We start from the raw sequence: 16,250 nt of genomic DNA on the forward strand, positions 1-16,250 counted from the left end.
AGCAGAACATTGAAAAACAGTGTATATTTTTCTAGCATGTTATAATTGCCCAGTGAGCTGGCCTGAGATCATATTTAGCATTGAACAGTGCCAGATCTGTTTAAAGGGGACAGAGAGTGACAGAGCCAGAGGAGCGAAGCCATTTTAGCATTAGATGGGCCAACGGAGCCCGCGTTCCCTAACTCTGTACTCTGAAAATCTCCCGTGCCAACTCTACCTTACTTTGGCTTGTCATCTATCCTTGACACCCTCACTTACTCAGCTCTCAGATACAAGCGCACACTCAAACACACCTAGCCTCTTCCACAGTACAATAATATCCTGTAAATCCCTCAGGGTTTTCTCGCTTATACTTTTGCACACACCCTCTTTTAAATGTCCCGTTTCCGAAATGTTACACCCGCTTCCCGTAGAGCTCTTCTCAGCGGGATTGATATGTCACTTCCATCCACAATTTCTGGACTAAACAGCCCGGCTGCACTGGCCAACTCTGATGACCTAATCCCAGTTAAAGCCTATTGCAAGTTGCACGCGATACCTGATCACACATCCGGACACGCCAAAACGTCAGTCCCAGATGTCCCCAATTTCGCATCCAAAAGCCTCTTTACAGCCTATACCGGTAGAACTGGTTCCAACATATCCTCAAAGTAGCAAGAGAGCCTTTTAAAAAGCCTCTCCAGTGCGTATTAAAACCCATTCTTAAAATGCATCTGCCCCTTGTTGATTCCTCCACTTGCTTTTCTTTCTGACGTGATGCAGAAAAGGCAGCGGGCTGCAGTGGGAGCCACTGTGGCAGCGAGGTGTAAGTATTTAGCCTGGGCGAGTGTGTAAGAGTAGCAAGTTACAGAGCCAAGAGAGTCCCTTAGGTGTCACCAGAGCTTTCATGAGGCCCAGTGGGTGTTTGGGTTGGAGCTAGGGTCTAAGTGGGCTGGGCTGAGGTCATGATCTTTTGCTGGGTGGTGACAAGGTTAAGCTCAGAGTGGGCAGATGTAGAGCCGAATCAATAGTTTTTTCACACCCTAGCTCTAACTCTGTCAGTCGTTGAGAAATGATGTGCCTGGTAGCAGATTTCGTCACTTTAAACACTATTGTTAAGATGGTTTTAAAGATGTTGCAAGGTTTAGCTCTCACTCGTAGCAGTCTTAACTTTATCTTTACTCGGCACGACTAGAACATTGTCTCTAACAGGCTGGTTTGATTGTTCGCCAGTCTTACTAAATGTTTGACATGCACCGCACCAAGATTACTGTCTGCGCTCTTGGCAAGCTCACATACTGTCTCCAGACACAAGCCATGCACACACACACGCCCCATCTGCCGCCTCCCTCGCTATGAATCCTGCCTCGAGACATGGGTTTACAAATCCCTGCTCTAGTAGTCAGAGAGGGCAGCCTCGTAAAGAAGCGTGTCTGTTTGTATTGAGGGAGACATGATGGAAAAAGCTGTGATTTATCTGCCCGGAGTTAAAGCCACAGGATGGAATAAGGAAACAGATGCATAAGAGCTATTTGGTTACTGGTTGTGATGGAGTATTGGCTTTTCTGCTGGCATGGTCGATGCCGTAATGTAAATACTTTATGTTGACTTAAACATGCGAGACGGTGTATCATTCCATAATAGAGTCTGCCAAAGTCACTGTATAGGATGAAGAGGCCTCTTGTGGAGTCAACGACAATGTGACATCCTGAGTAGATGATAATTTATGGCGGTGTAGGAGCTCTCTACTCTTGGCCGCGTCTGCAGCCATCTTGGCCCCGTTTGGCTGCGGCACCAAGCTGTTCTATTCTCCAGCCTTTCCTTTTTCTCGTTTTGGACTCAGCCTGCAGGAAGTCCAGAGTACTGCTCTGGGACGCTACGAGCCCAGGGCCAGACACCATCCATCCCTAATGGACCAGCCAAGCCAGGTCTGCTCCCAATGTTGCGCCAGGCACACTGGTATGCATTCATAGCGTTAAATACAGAGGTCATGTGAAGGCTGTTTGAATTGCCATTTGGGCTGATTTGCCAGAAATGCAGGTGATCTGCGGTTGGTAGCAGAGCTGGGTGTTCCCGCTCTGCTGCAGCGTCTGGGTGTGGTGTTGAATATTTTTAATAGTAAGTTTTGACATATTCCAGTGGGGAATGAGTGATATGGTATTCTGTTTTTGCACAAGAAGAGGAGTTTCCTTTCAAATTAAATCAATCAACCAAATGAGTATTTACTGTACGCTCATTATACTTCAGTCCATGTCATCACCTGAAGGAAATTCCCACAAATTAGTTATTATCTCTGAAGAAAAAAGTTTTACCTGCTACATAATAGATGGTATTACTGTAGATCGTGTCTGCCACACTAATGAATGAGCGGCTTTATTAAAATGTAAATTTTACGGCAGAGGAAGGAGAAGCAGAAGTCTCAAGCCTCGTGACGAGCCCACGCTCAAACCTTTTGTGGGGCTTGTGGGCTCAGCCTCTTATTTTTTTGGAAACTATTAGCTGGAATTAGCGGGGAATTTGACACATGGGTTTCTTAGGGAGAGCAGTATGGATCCAGCAGAGGGGTGGGTGGGTGGGTGGGTGTGTGTGTGTGTGTGTGTGTGTGTGTGTGTGTGTGTGTGTGTGTGTGTGTGTGTGTGTGTGTGTGTGTGTGTGTGTGTGTGTGTGTGTGTGTGTGTGTGTTTTTCAGAGAAGAGGCCAGCCAGGAACACATGCTCAGGAACAGGGCTCAGAATAAGCCCTCAGATATGTATAGAGCTGTGGAAACTTTGAAGACCACAGAAGCACAAACTCATTTTTATTTCCCTCACCGACAAGGGGCAGATGGTTTTTTGATGCCGATTAGAATTTCAAAATAGGCCTCCGTCCTTTCACACCATTTTCCCCTCCACATCTTCTAGCGAGGGCAAGCAGAGGTCAGGCCCATGTTCCAGTCACAGAGCAGATTCATCAAGACACTTTTTAGGCCAAGTGATCGAGAAATGACCTCATTCTTAAACACACAGCACATGAAACCATGGCACAGTTTGTGAGTTTGCATGATTTGGATAACACGAACAACCCCACATTTTCATACTTTCTCAATCCTGCCATGGAGAGGAGCAGGACTTGTGTGCTTTTGTTCTTGCAACACAATGTTGTTTGCTCTAACCTTGCTTCAAATTTCCACATTGAACCATGAGAATCCAACACACAGCAGCCTAAAAAAGTCCTCCATCGTCAGCTGAAATTTAGCTGTCTGTCCCTAGAGGGCAACATCAAATGCATTTCAGTGAGATGCCGAATATAGACGGTTAAAGATGAAAAAAGCCAGAGCTGCCTTGATATTACTTCATGTATGTGCCATGTTCCTACTTTCGCTAATTGACTTAAAGGCCCCCTCCCCCCTCCGCCGCCTGTCGCTACAGGCTAACAAGGAACCGACACTTCAATTACTTACAGCGCGACACACAAATGAGCAAGAGATGTTTTTGTGTGCGTTTGGGGGGGAAAGTGATTTTGAAAAAGAAACCTCCTGTGCTTTCAAATAATTACAGAGCCGAGGAATGTTTTTCTAAAATCAACAGCCCTATGAAATGATGCCTCTGGGGTGGTTAGCGTGAGACGCAGGGGCAACGGCACAGTGAGGCCAACAAACATGAGGTGTGTGACTTTTGTTTCAGTGGTGTGTGTGTATGTGTGTGTGTGTGTGTGTGTGTGTGTGTGTGTGTGTGTGTGTGTGTTTGAAGCAAGAGTATCTTATTTATCTGGCTGAGGCAACACGGTTTTGGTCTGTTTGATTGGTTTGTACTGTAGCTTTGCTCTTTGCTTTTATTCCCGCTGTCACTATTGCAAATTTGGTCCTCGGCCAGCCCACAAGGGATTGATGCTGTTCTGGTTCTATGAAGCCACCCATAAAGGCTCTCTGGCAAGATGGGAACATCGTGAAACAAATGTTAAGGACAGCAAAGTGTCAAATAACAACGTTAATGTCAGCCGGGTTAAAATGTTGGATCCTTCGTGTGTGTGTGTGTGTGTGTGTGTGTGTGCGTGCGTGTGTGTGTGTATGTGCGTGCGTGCGTGCGTGTGTGTATGTGCGTGCGTGCGTGTGTGCATGCATGCGTGCGTGCGTGCGTGTGCACTCCTTGCATTTGTGCACGTGTGAGAGCCACATGTAATCTAGTAGTGCGATGTGGCGTGCATTTCATCCCTGTGCCAAAGCAAACTGGTGGAGCTGCAGTGTGTGCCCACCCTGCTCTCAGGCCCCCATCGCCTCTCCCCCACAGATGGTAGCAATCACCTCCTGAGGTGCCCGTCACCGCCGGCACTCTCTTCCTCTTTCTCCTTGTGTAACTGACTCTTCAAAGATTAACTCTGTGCCTGCATGTTTTCCTGTCTGCTACCTCTTCTTTTATTTCATATATTCTCTTTTTGCTGAAATCAGCCTTTTGTTTTTCTCTCGTTGAATTCTCTGTGTTTTGGTAACAGTTTGCCTCCTTTTGTTATGTTGTTGCAGGCCTCTGTGCTCTTTTGCCTGAGAAAATATGTGTTTTTTGGCTGCCAGCCGGTGTTGCTGGTGGCAGCAAGATTCGGAGGCTGTTAAGAGAAAATACATGTCTGTTTTTTAATGAGTGTGCGATAGTCGCTAAGCTCCCTTTAACTGTGGTTTTGTCAGACTGTGGCTCACAGGGTCACTGTCACCGTGTTTGAAATCATGTGTATGTACTGTATGTATACATTCATACATTAATGCATATTATATAGATGTCGTCATTGTTACTGCACAATGGCTGGAGTAATATAACAGAGAAAACTAAGCAGTTTCTTTGTTTGAATACAAGTTTGACTTTGACTGATGAAACTGATCTACTGATGTGTGACAACTTAAAGCAGCACTTCACCGGTTTTTACAGATGAAGATTAGTTTCCTTGTCAAGAAAGTACTCCTCGGGTAGTGAAAACAGTTTTATAATGCCCTCTAAGGCTCTGAAAAAAGACCATGATTATGTCATTAAAGGCATTTAACAGGCAAAGGACGGTCTAACAAAAAATGCTATTTAGTTGCGTTATGGGATTTGTAGGAGCCAATGTTTTTTGAGCACATTAGGTATTCAAAATCAGGATATCTCAGCTCCTGCGACATAAATTTGTTTTAACATAAATCTAAGGAAAATAATAAAAAAGGAACCACAACGAGCTGCCAGAACAGTGTCAGTGGTCCTTGTAATAGTTTCTCCAAGTCCCTGAACACCATGCTTTTTGAAGATATTCCCTCATCTGGTGTTTTGATGATGGTGGTGGAGAGTGCTGTCTAATATGCCTGGTCAAAATCTCCCATAGGTGTTCATTAAGATCTGTTTACTGCGGATGCCATACCATATGATTCACATTGTTTTCACGCTCACCAAACCATTCAGCTGGATGAAGACTAAAATAAAAAATAAATTAAAAAATCCCCTTAAAACTGAAAGTAATCTCATTTCAAATTTAAAACTACATGGTGGTCGTTGCTGTAGAGCCCAGCTTGTTATATTAATATTTTCTTCTTCAGCTTAACGTTTGACCTTTTGATTTTACTGCTTAAATGTCCCATGGCATGAAAATTTCACTTTATGAGGTTTTTTAACATTAATATGCGTCTGCCTATGGTCCCCCAGTGGCTAGAAATGGTGATAGGTGTAAACCGAGCCCTGGGTATCCTGCTCTGCCTTTGAGAAAATGAAAGCTCAGATGGGCCGATCTGGAATCTTGCTCCTTATGATGTCATAAGGAGGTCCTTATGAGGTCATAAGGAGCAAGGTTACCTCCCCTTTCTCTGCTTTGCCCACCCAGGGAATTTGGCCCACCCATGAGAGAGAGACAGCATGGCTTTCAAACGAGAAAAGTGGCAGTTGGTCAAGGCCACACCCCCACTCTCCACCTCAATAGCTACAGGCACAGAAATGGCACATACTAAGGAAAGCTCATTGTGGGACTGGCTCTAGTGACTGTAATTCTGCACCAAGGCTGAATATCGGGAAAGAGACTTCAGATACAATATTAGGGGACCACTAAGGTCTATATAAAAGCATCCAAAGAGTACCATGTCATGGGACCTTTAATTCTGGGTTCGCCCATCATCAACCCAGGACTCTTTTGCATTCTGCGCATTAACATACTGTACAAGCCTGCGTCACCTGGTTAGAGAAAAACATGAGGCTTTCCCTCAGCAATTCTATTGTCATCTCTGGCCGCAGTTGTGAATCTACACAGTAGGTTCCATCTGTCACTTTCTATTTCTAAACCAGCCCAGGCATCGCATACATCCCGCAGAATGGACCTCATGATTGTGTTTGCCAAGAGTCATGGCAAAAGTACATCTGTTTTTACCTCATTTTTACTGATTCGCTATTATAATTTGATTGCACAGTCGTCTACTTCTGCCTGTGCGCTCAGGACTGCAGGATGTTGCCTGTGGGAAAAAAAAAAGAGCAACCGAGACAGACAGAGAGTGAAGGCATAGACAGGACACAGATAACAATGTTTAGATGGGGGGAAGTGAAGTGGACCAGAAAGAGGGAACAGAGCTAAGGACTCAACTCTCCACTGACACCAGGCCCCCCAACATGGCAACCCTCCAGCCTAATCTCGTTAAAATCTTCCCCTGCCTGATGCCATCCAGAGAGAGAAAGGGGAGATGGAGGAAGGGATGGACAAGTGAAAGGGTTAGGGAAGGCAAAAGGAGGGAGAGGCAACTAGTGAGAGTATTTAAGATGGGGTCTTATGAAAGCAAGAGGAGAGAGGGAGGGAGGCTTACGGGAGGGATAGGAGAGGAATTAAGGGGACTCTCAGTTCAAAAAGGCTCCCAAGAGCCGGCTCTTAAGCCCACGGCGTGAGGCTAACCGCAGAAACCAGTAAAGGGAGGGGAGGGCTGAGACGTGGTGTCAAAGCTAGAAGTGAAAGATATGTCTGTGTGGAAGAAAAGGAAAGAGCAATTGGTTTTGGTTGAAGTGGCTTTGGTGCGAAGAGGTAGAAGCTCCTGCGTACATCATAGCACGGTCGACGTAATGCTTGTAGGACTGCAGGAGTTGTAGTTTCCTGTTAGTCCTCAGCTCGGAGTTCTTAAATCTTTGTCTCAGCTTGTTGTCCACAGCTTGTTAGAGCCTACAGACCCAGCGGTGTTTACAGCTGTTCAAGTCTCACTTCTGACTTTTTTTGCATCTTTTGTCACTTGATCCATGTCATTCTGTGAGCAGTTACTACTGCTTGAAGCAGTGTCTGTAGTGTGTGTGTGTGTGTGTGTGTGTGTGTGTGTGTGTGTGTGTGTGTGTGTGTGTCCACACTGTACACTGCCTTGGCTCTAATGAGGAGCTAATTAACCGGGTGTTCCCCCCGGTGCCCTGAGCAGGTGGCTGGATCAGCCAGGCGGAACTCAGCCCAAACACACACACACATGATGGCAGGAGCCCATATAGCAGAGCCTGCTTGGCCAGGCGGATAGGGCACCCAAGGGGGTCTGCAGCAGGTCTGGACTGCGGCCTGGGCCAAGAGGGGAGAGGTGGTGGTGGGAGAGCGGCCCTCCAATTTTCAAGGACCAATTTTAGCCATGGGATTTAGGTTTTGCACAGGCATCCAAAATCAATTGGCTGTGCTTACCGGCTTGGCTTTGGTGGAGCTGAAGGAAAAATGAGGTTTGATTTATCCCTGACATATGGAGGGGGACAGAGAGGTGGTGCACTCCACACAAACACACTTGCATTTTATTTGTTGAGCGCAGTCTTTACGGGCCAATTTGTCATAGCACACATGACAGACCCGTCTGTGAGCTTGTTCAGAACACATTTACGTGTTGAGGCACCTGTTATAAAAGCTGAAATAAAACAGTGGTTTGTTCTTCTGTCAGTCTACCTTAACTGAAATGTTTGCTCATTTTACCTGTGCTTAAAGAAGTAAGCACCACCTAGATCACAAGCTGAGATGTGTGCAAACTGTGAAGAGGAAGAACAGTTATTCCACAAAAAATATCATTTGGCGCTCTTCATTTTGATGACAAAGTGGTGAAACTATTCTTTACTCTAATATTTTCCTAGGGGTTTCTTGCTGCCCTGTCTCCATCCCCTCCTTTATTTTTGTTGCAGCATCCCTCTGTTTGCCAAGCCCGTAGCTTGTGTTTGTTGTTTGATTTCCACGACAACACAAGGAACCACATTTATGCATCCTTGAATTGGACACTGACCCATAAAGGAGCCACGCTCACTGGAGGATCACAGTTTCTTTGCTGCAGAACTCCTCTATGCGCTGACATGTCTGTTTTTTCTCCTCCAATAGATAAGAATCAGTGAGTGTTTTTTGCAGAGCACTAGTGAGGCTTTGATGTGTTAATGAATTGAAAAATGGCCTTCAACAGTGTTCAGTTATCCCCGCTGAGCCTAATTTGGGTGGTGGTGGTGGTGGGGGGGGGGGTTGCTGCAGGTTGGGGGAGGAAGGTGGTGTGTGTGTGTGTGTGTGTGTGTGTGTGTGTGTGTGTGTGTGTGTGTGTGTGTGTGTGTGTGTGTGTGTGTGTGTGTGTGTGTGTGTGTGTGTGTGTGTGTGTGTGTGCGTGCACAAGCACTTCAAAACAAACCCATAAACATTCCAGGATCTTTGGGCAGCTGCAGCTCCGAGCTGAAGTTAACTGCACACAGCATGTACACCATAGAACACACACACACACACACACACACACACACACACACACAGGTACACATACAAACACCTACTTGATTGTGATTTTGGCTTATTTATTTTTCTCCGTCAATCACATCCTTCATGCTTTATTCTCAAGGTTAGAGTCAAAAACTAAACTATTTCTGCCGGACACTAATCCCCTCATTCTCTGTCACAAAAAAAGGCCAGGTCGTTAAAGCCATCACTGCTACACATGCTAAATCATTTAAAGGTTAAATTCTGGAGCTTTCTTTACATTCTCTACACTTGAACATATTCTCTCCCTACTCCAGACTTTGTTGGCCGATCTTGTTGCACAGCAGCGAATCGAGAAGATTCCATAAGAGGTACCGTCGTTACTTCAGCCGGGGAGAAAACGTGATCCATCGCTTTCATGTTCTGCTACAAGGTGTTAATGGACACAAGTGCTCACAGCTGTGTGTGTGTTTGAGACGCTTGATCATAATCACAGTCCCACCCCCCACCTCACTCTTACGCCCCCCCCAGCAGCCCCAGACACTCACTGGAGCTGGTGTGTTCTTTGTCACAGTCCCTTCAGAAGGAGTCGGACAGGCTGTTCAGTTGTTCACATGCACACACACTAGATTTCTGTCGGGTAAAAAACAGACAAAATTACTTAAGGTAAAACGCTTTGTGCAATGTGCAAACTTCCCTTAGTATCCAACATATCTCCTTTGGACAATTCCCCAGGGTCAAAGGTCAATCCTCATTTTGGGCTTTCCAGATCATGAGAGCACACCAAAACATCCAGCAGCGCTGCCTCGATATGGATCCATACATGAAAACCGTATTTAATTAACTGTAGAATTCCATACAAATTAGGCCGTGTAATAACCAGATGGAATTGGGAAACAGTCTGGGAATGTGCTCTGCTCCCCCCGTTATTTTCCAAGGTCTACAACCAGGGAAAACTGGGCCTCTCTCCCAACCTGGTGCCAGGCTTCCCCTTTCAGTGTGGACGGACATTACAATGTCCTTCACTGCCTGCATGTTACTTGACATATTTATCAAGTCATTCTCCTCCCGCGAGAGAGCCACGAGTATCATTAGCAGTCATTTTTGATCAACTGCAGGGAGCTCATCTAACATTATACGGATCATTGAGCTCAGTGCATCAGTGACCTTGGCTGCAACAGCAGTGCATGTGTCATCTAGTGATGACGAGGAAAGAAACTTTAAAATTAAATAAATATTTGTGTTACCTTTTCTGACTAATGAAAGTACCTATATTTCTATAACTGCCTACTCATCAGTCACTGTATTGCACACAAAGCCACACACACATAAAAGCCCCTCAGCCAGTCTGTCTTTACTTATTCCCCATTGTTTTATATTGTTATGGCATTTTTCTTAAGCACACTCCCACCAGAATAATTAATATCACCTTCTGTTGTGATGCCCTAATAATCCTGTTTTGGCCATAACTGTTGACATTTTTGGTCAAACAGCTCCGCTGTTGTTTACCCCTTTTCTAATTCAGCTGCGGATAACTTTGAACCGGAGCTTAGCTCTGCAGCATTCGTCTTTGAAGCCACGGCCAAGTCTTCAGGTCCCAGGTCTGACTCTTATTTAACCAGCAGAGGGTCTGGATCAAACTCTGTTACACAAACACGAAGGGCAGGTTTCTCATTAGGCTTCTCAAATGCAAACCCCACATGTAGAGAGTGAACAGAGGATATTATGAATAATGTCAGAGCTGCTAAATGCAGTCTATGGCGGAATCGATGGAAAGACCGGTGAGGCGAAGAGACTTAAAGACATCTGGGAGGGAATGGGAAGAGATATAACCTCGCTTCACATGTCCCATATATTGCGGCTCGCCTCATTTAGAAGACAGCTAGCTCGAGTCCATTCCTTTATCTGAATTGCTCTCGCTTTTAATAGATCTTAGAAGTCCTTACTCATCAGTGATTCATGAAATGAATGTCTCTCTTTCCAGTGATTAATAGCTAATGGGCTGAGAGAAGCCAAATTCATTAATTATGAAATGGAGAAAATGAGCTCTGCAAATATCACTTTTGATTGATGAGTTCTGGAATAGCAGCCAAGCACACAGCCAGCCGCAGTGTAGATTATTAACTACTCACTATGTACGGCTTCTTTGGAAAATCTATCTATCTATCTATCTAGATATATAAGGATAAATACTGTGAAGATACTTTTACATTTACTGACAACTTTCCTTTTCCTCTCTGCAGCGTGCAACTGCAACCTCCACGCCCGCCGCTGTCGATTCAACATGGAGTTATATAAGCTGTCGGGGAGGAAGAGCGGAGGAGTCTGCATGAACTGCCGCCACAACACCGCAGGCCGCCACTGCCACTACTGCAAGGAGGGCTTTTACAGAGACATGGCCAGACCCATCACTCACCGACGAGCCTGCAAAGGTAAAAGGATTTTCTGTGGTGCTAATTGCTTGTACTGTTTTTTACACTTCACTTGTCAGTCAAGCAGCAACTCTGATCTATTTTTCCTTCCATTTTCTGTTGATAATGTTTGATAGTCTCATTTCTATTTAAACACAGTGGTGCTCATGCAGCACTAAATACCCAGTTCTTCTTCTGCTGCCAGAAACATGAAATACAATCATTTTTCTGAAAAAGAACAACAACTAATGGAAAAGTTTTTGTGAACAAGGATCACTTGTGTGTTATATCACTCAGTAATAGAGAAGCAAAAAATTGTATTTATATGAATATGTCACGGAGTATTACTTTAAGCTCAGTTTGACTTTTCATTTGGCTATATTCTGTGCCAAGTGTTTACAAAATGTTCAAACCAGAGCTGATTGAGACGTTCTAACCCTGCTAATGCTTGTGTAATCGTGTTTGTAAAAAAGTTATGATTGGAAACACACACACACACAATTGTAACTTTTAATACAAAATATCAGCATGTCATGCATGAGTTGCCATGCCATAGCAGAGAGAAACGGATTGATACTATGTCCCATGCTTTTCAGGCCGTCCCACCAAATGTTTCCCCATACCAGACACACCACATAATATAATCACTTGACCAAGGCATTTCTCGTGGAAAAATATATATTTTACCCCTTTATTATTTCACATTTGCAGTGAATATTTCTCAGACTGATATTATGCTGAAAACATTTATCTTCTCTTGCTGGACTTGTTGCAAAAATAACACCAGTTTCCTGTACTTATTGCTCAGGGAAATATTCAAATCAATAGCAGAGAGAAAGTGCTTTTTATCCTGTTTATCCCGATGAAGGTAAATAATCACTTCCAGATAATAAAAAAACAGCATTAGCGAGAGCTGCCAACGCTCATAGCCGTGAAGATCCTTTGGTTGAAATTTCATGGCAAAAGTCTCCCACTGGCTTCCGCTCAGTTTTCCTTCTGCAGCCGACCCAAGCTGTAACCAAACACCAAGAGGTTAGAAATGGCACAATATCAGGCCACTCTTGCCCGTGTTAGTTGAGCTGAGAGGTCGAACCATTCATCATATAATGGCAAAAACTCCACAGTGACTTAGCCACATACCTTAAAACTGAAGTCATTTGACCTGTTGCTGCACCAAAGCACTGACAGAAAGAGATCTGCCTCAGTCCTGACAGGAGATCAGTCCTGAGATGTGCGTCTCTGTGTGAGAATTGTCCCCTCATCTTCCATTTCCTGCATTACCTGAGTGTGTGATTCTCTCACACACACGCAAGCCCTTCCTAACACTGCAATTTGTTCTTATCAAAGCCTTATGATCAGGTGGTAAACAGTTTATCTCCCTCCCTCACAAAAGCCCCAGATGTGACGGAAATGAAAGTTAACGTCTGAAAAAAGCCTCTGCTGAGCGTCTGGCTCCATGATTGATCAGAGCAATTCCACAGCCTTCTAGGAGCCGTCATTTTCTTTTGCCTCAGCCCTTGCTCACTATTTTATTTATTTTTTATCTCCATCTTCTCCATCTCCCATGGTTGTTTATAACCACCAACTCCTCTTCCTGCCCAATTTCTCTCACCACGTCTCACGGCTTCCCTGATTTTATTTTTCAGCTCTGCGTTTTTTGCTCTCCATGTGTCGGGATCAAGATAGAGGTCAGAGGTGCGGTATGGCTGAATGGGGGTCACGTCTGAAATGGAGTTACAACAATAAAATACAGGTGTTTTCTAAAGGCGAGACCGGAGTGGGGAGGGCTGGGGGCCGTGCAGGCTCTGAGAGGACAAACAGGCCATGTCTGTTTCTAATGAGCTCTGTAGATGGGTGTCTATACACAATCTGTGGAGTGTATGAGGAGGAGTAAACACCTCTCCCCTGCCTCCATCACCACCACCACCACCACTTACCTCCCACGTACACAAAACTGCAGAGCTCCAGTTCAAATGCCCAGGCACCAGCCTCTCCACGAGCCCTTTAAAGTGTCACAAGCATTAAAACAGTCAGCAAAATGAAAGAAACATGGCAATCACCACATGGCCTGGCTGCACTATATGAGCTCTTCAAAATCAAGGTTTTTTATGTGAATCCAAGCCGTACAGCTGGTATCCGTTGACCACAAGGAACATTGATAAAAGGCATCAAAAATGAGGCCATGGTCCATGTGAAGCAACACCGGCCAACATAAACCACATTGGCCGTATGTCTCAAATATCTTTCTGAAGCAGGGCATGAGGATCTTTGCTGAAAGACTGAAAAAGCATTACGCAACCTAATTCTAAGGGTAATTTTAGGTTTGTATTAAAGTATGTGGCCTATAGCAGCATAAACATATGATCCTTGAGGTTGAATAACACCAATTATCTAACATTAAAGCTATATTGTGGAGTTTCTGCCACCCCCATGAGGAATTCTAAGTAATGACAACAAAACTGTTAGTGCATCCACATGATCACATGAAACAAGCCTTCCGTGACTGCGCTCCGCAACAACATTTTAATCCCAGATGTCGCTGAGAGTGTGTCCTTCAACATTATTACACCGTTATTACCCTAAATGCAAAAATAATGCTAATATCTTTTAAAAAATTAATTGTGCATGATTTAAAAGTTTGTGCATAATGTATCCCTTTTATTTATTTTCACAATTAACTGACATACAAAACCTCTTTCCAACCAAAGGCATTAATAAAACCACCCTTTCCAAATGTGGATACTGCCAATAACTGCAGACAAAGAGCAGTCCTTGCAAGTACTTTATCCCATATGCATGCACACATGCACAACACGAATCAGTTAAACTGAGCCTGTCAAAGGACTACAAATCCCAACGCGGTACGTCTGCAGTCGCAAAAGGCTTGAAAAGTCATCAACCTCTGAGGACGTTTTTACTGCTTCTTAACTGGCCCGAGCCCCTACACATAAAACTTTAGAAAAGCAGTTCAAGGAGAAGAGCTGGGGGTGGAGACTGAAACCCCCACCCCCCACCCCCCCACCCATCCTGCCTCTTACAGCTCGTTCAGATCTGGCAGTTGCTGGTTGTTTACTGAACATTGCGGACTCTGACAGTAAACTCTGATGTCTTAACAGCCTCTGATTGTTTAGATGGGGAAGCGAGAGCGTCTAACATTACTCAAATCTTGTTCTTACTGACCGGATTGACTTGATAGCTTGTGCTGTTCAGTGATCAGCCGGGAAACAACGGCTACATGTCTCGGCAGGCATGACAGACCAACTCCAGACTTGTATCAGACTGATCAAATAACAGGGGGGGGGACAAATCATTTCACAGGAAAGAAGGAGGGCCCAAACTCCAGGTATGACAGATTCTCAAATACACTGTAGTACCTGGTAACAGTGGCAGGAGCTCTGGCTCTGACTGATGAGGCTGGGTATGGAAGTGAGGATATAGGGGGACTGCGTATTTCAAATGGTGGGGATTTTACACGGACGCTGAAGCATCAGATTTACGTCTCTGTGCACAGCTTCAAACAGAGTGCAGCCACTTTGACACCTATGGACCGGTTGGCCTTGCCGGAAAAAAGGCAAACATGTTTCTGAAGATCTGAGCTGCAGTTAATCCCTCCCCACCAAGCCGCCAGACACACACACACACACACACACACACACACACACACACACACGATCACTCTTGGGTCAGTTTCAGCCATTTAAACCCTCCCTTTGCCCAGTCAACAGGTGGTAGGGTCCTCAGGCTCGCCTCTGTTGTTGCAGCTAAAAAATGTTCGGTGCAAATAAAAACATTCACGGTTCCGTCAAGTGGTGGGAAGAAACTGTGGCATGTTAGCAGCTGCCTTCCTCTGGCAAGCCCTGTAACAAACTGTTGGGTTACAGGGTTTTTCCCCAAAGTGTAATGTTGGCCTTTCTTGTCTTTTTCGTGATAAGCTTGGACAATTACAGCTATCGAATTACAGCCGAGACACTCTCTTTAGGCATTTTCCACTAGCCTGCGCCTGTTTTCCAAAGAATTACATTAAAAATAAGGGGAAAAGGCAGAATGTTCACCTTGCATTTCATTGTTTGTTGTATTTTGGCAGCATATAGGTAAAAAAGATACAAAAGGATACTGCTCTGTATTCTGACTTGTTTTGTTCAGAAACCGATCTGTCACACCCCCGAAGACTGCTCAAGAAGATATAAAAGTCTTCCATTTGTTTTGAAATGTCACCGATGTGTTTGTATGGCTCGATTGCCGTGAAATGTTAAGTATGCGTTTATTACTGAAAGAACAAATGTCTGTTTATTTAGTGGAGCCTGAGTAGCCGCAGTTTGGTTAGATTCACTGTTGTTTATGCTGTTGAGCACACCAGAGGCTCTGTTTGGACTACACTGACACGCTCTCTCTCTGTTTCTCTCCAAACCTCCACTTTACTTCTCACTCTCCGATATGTTGCTTCTCCCTCTCCCTGTCATCGCCTCTGACACCTTGTAAAGCTCTCTCAGAAGGCTTCGGACCAACAACGCCAGCTCTTGTATTTAACAGCTCTTTAAACCAAAAAAAAAAAAAGAAAGCCTCACGTTGTTTAAGGGGGCTTGAATAAATTGCCTAGAACCAGCAAAAGTCATAAAGGCCTCGCCAAAGCGTGGCGACCGGCGCATTGCTTGTTGCTGTTGGCGTTTGCCGGGCATCGACTGAACTTTTGGGAAGTGATGAAACAGCGGAGCGTGTCACCAGGCAGGCACCGGACTGCACACAGCAGTGAGGAGAGCGGAAACAAGCAGAGAGGAGAGAGGAGGGCTCAGTGTGCCTTTCTGGGTCTCCTGACAGTCATGCTCTAAATCAGAGATCAGAACAGTCCCTAGGGGGGGTCCTCAGAGTCACTGCAGGGGGGTGCCAAATAGTTGTTTTAATACTTTTTTGAAATGTCTTTTCCCCCAAACTTAAAATATGTCTGAATATACATTAACATGAATCAAACATATTATAAACAAAGATAAATATGTAAAGACTAGCTTAGTATTGTAGGGCACCATAAAATGTATGTGTAAAGCCTTTAGGCCACCCTACACATAGGCTAGGCCCAGTTTATTATGCAACTCAATTTTATACAATATATGTAGTAGGGGGTCCCTTTGCGTCTTTCTTTCAGGTTAGGGGTCCTTGGCCTAAAAGCGTTAAAGACCCCTGCTCTAAATGCATTACCCAATCCCACTACTACTGTCTTCAACTATC

At 44.7% G+C, this 16,250-nt stretch overlaps 1 protein-coding gene across 3 annotated transcripts in view; it reads left to right on the forward strand.

Annotated features, from left to right (window-relative positions):
- ntn2 (netrin 2) overlaps positions 1-16,250 on the forward strand; it is a 69,975-nt gene that overhangs the window by 41,317 nt on the left and 12,408 nt on the right. For all 3 annotated transcript variants that reach the window (XM_039787553.1, XM_039787552.1, XM_039787551.1), the window contains exon 3: positions 10,863-11,051. In XM_039787553.1, coding sequence (XP_039643487.1) covers positions 10,863-11,051 — 189 coding nt within the window. The remainder of the gene's footprint in view (positions 1-10,862; positions 11,052-16,250) is intronic.

The sequence above is a fragment of the Perca fluviatilis genome, chromosome 21 (assembly GCF_010015445.1).
Source record: "Perca fluviatilis chromosome 21, GENO_Pfluv_1.0, whole genome shotgun sequence".
In the NCBI taxonomy this organism is placed as follows: Eukaryota; Metazoa; Chordata; class Actinopteri; order Perciformes; family Percidae; genus Perca; species Perca fluviatilis.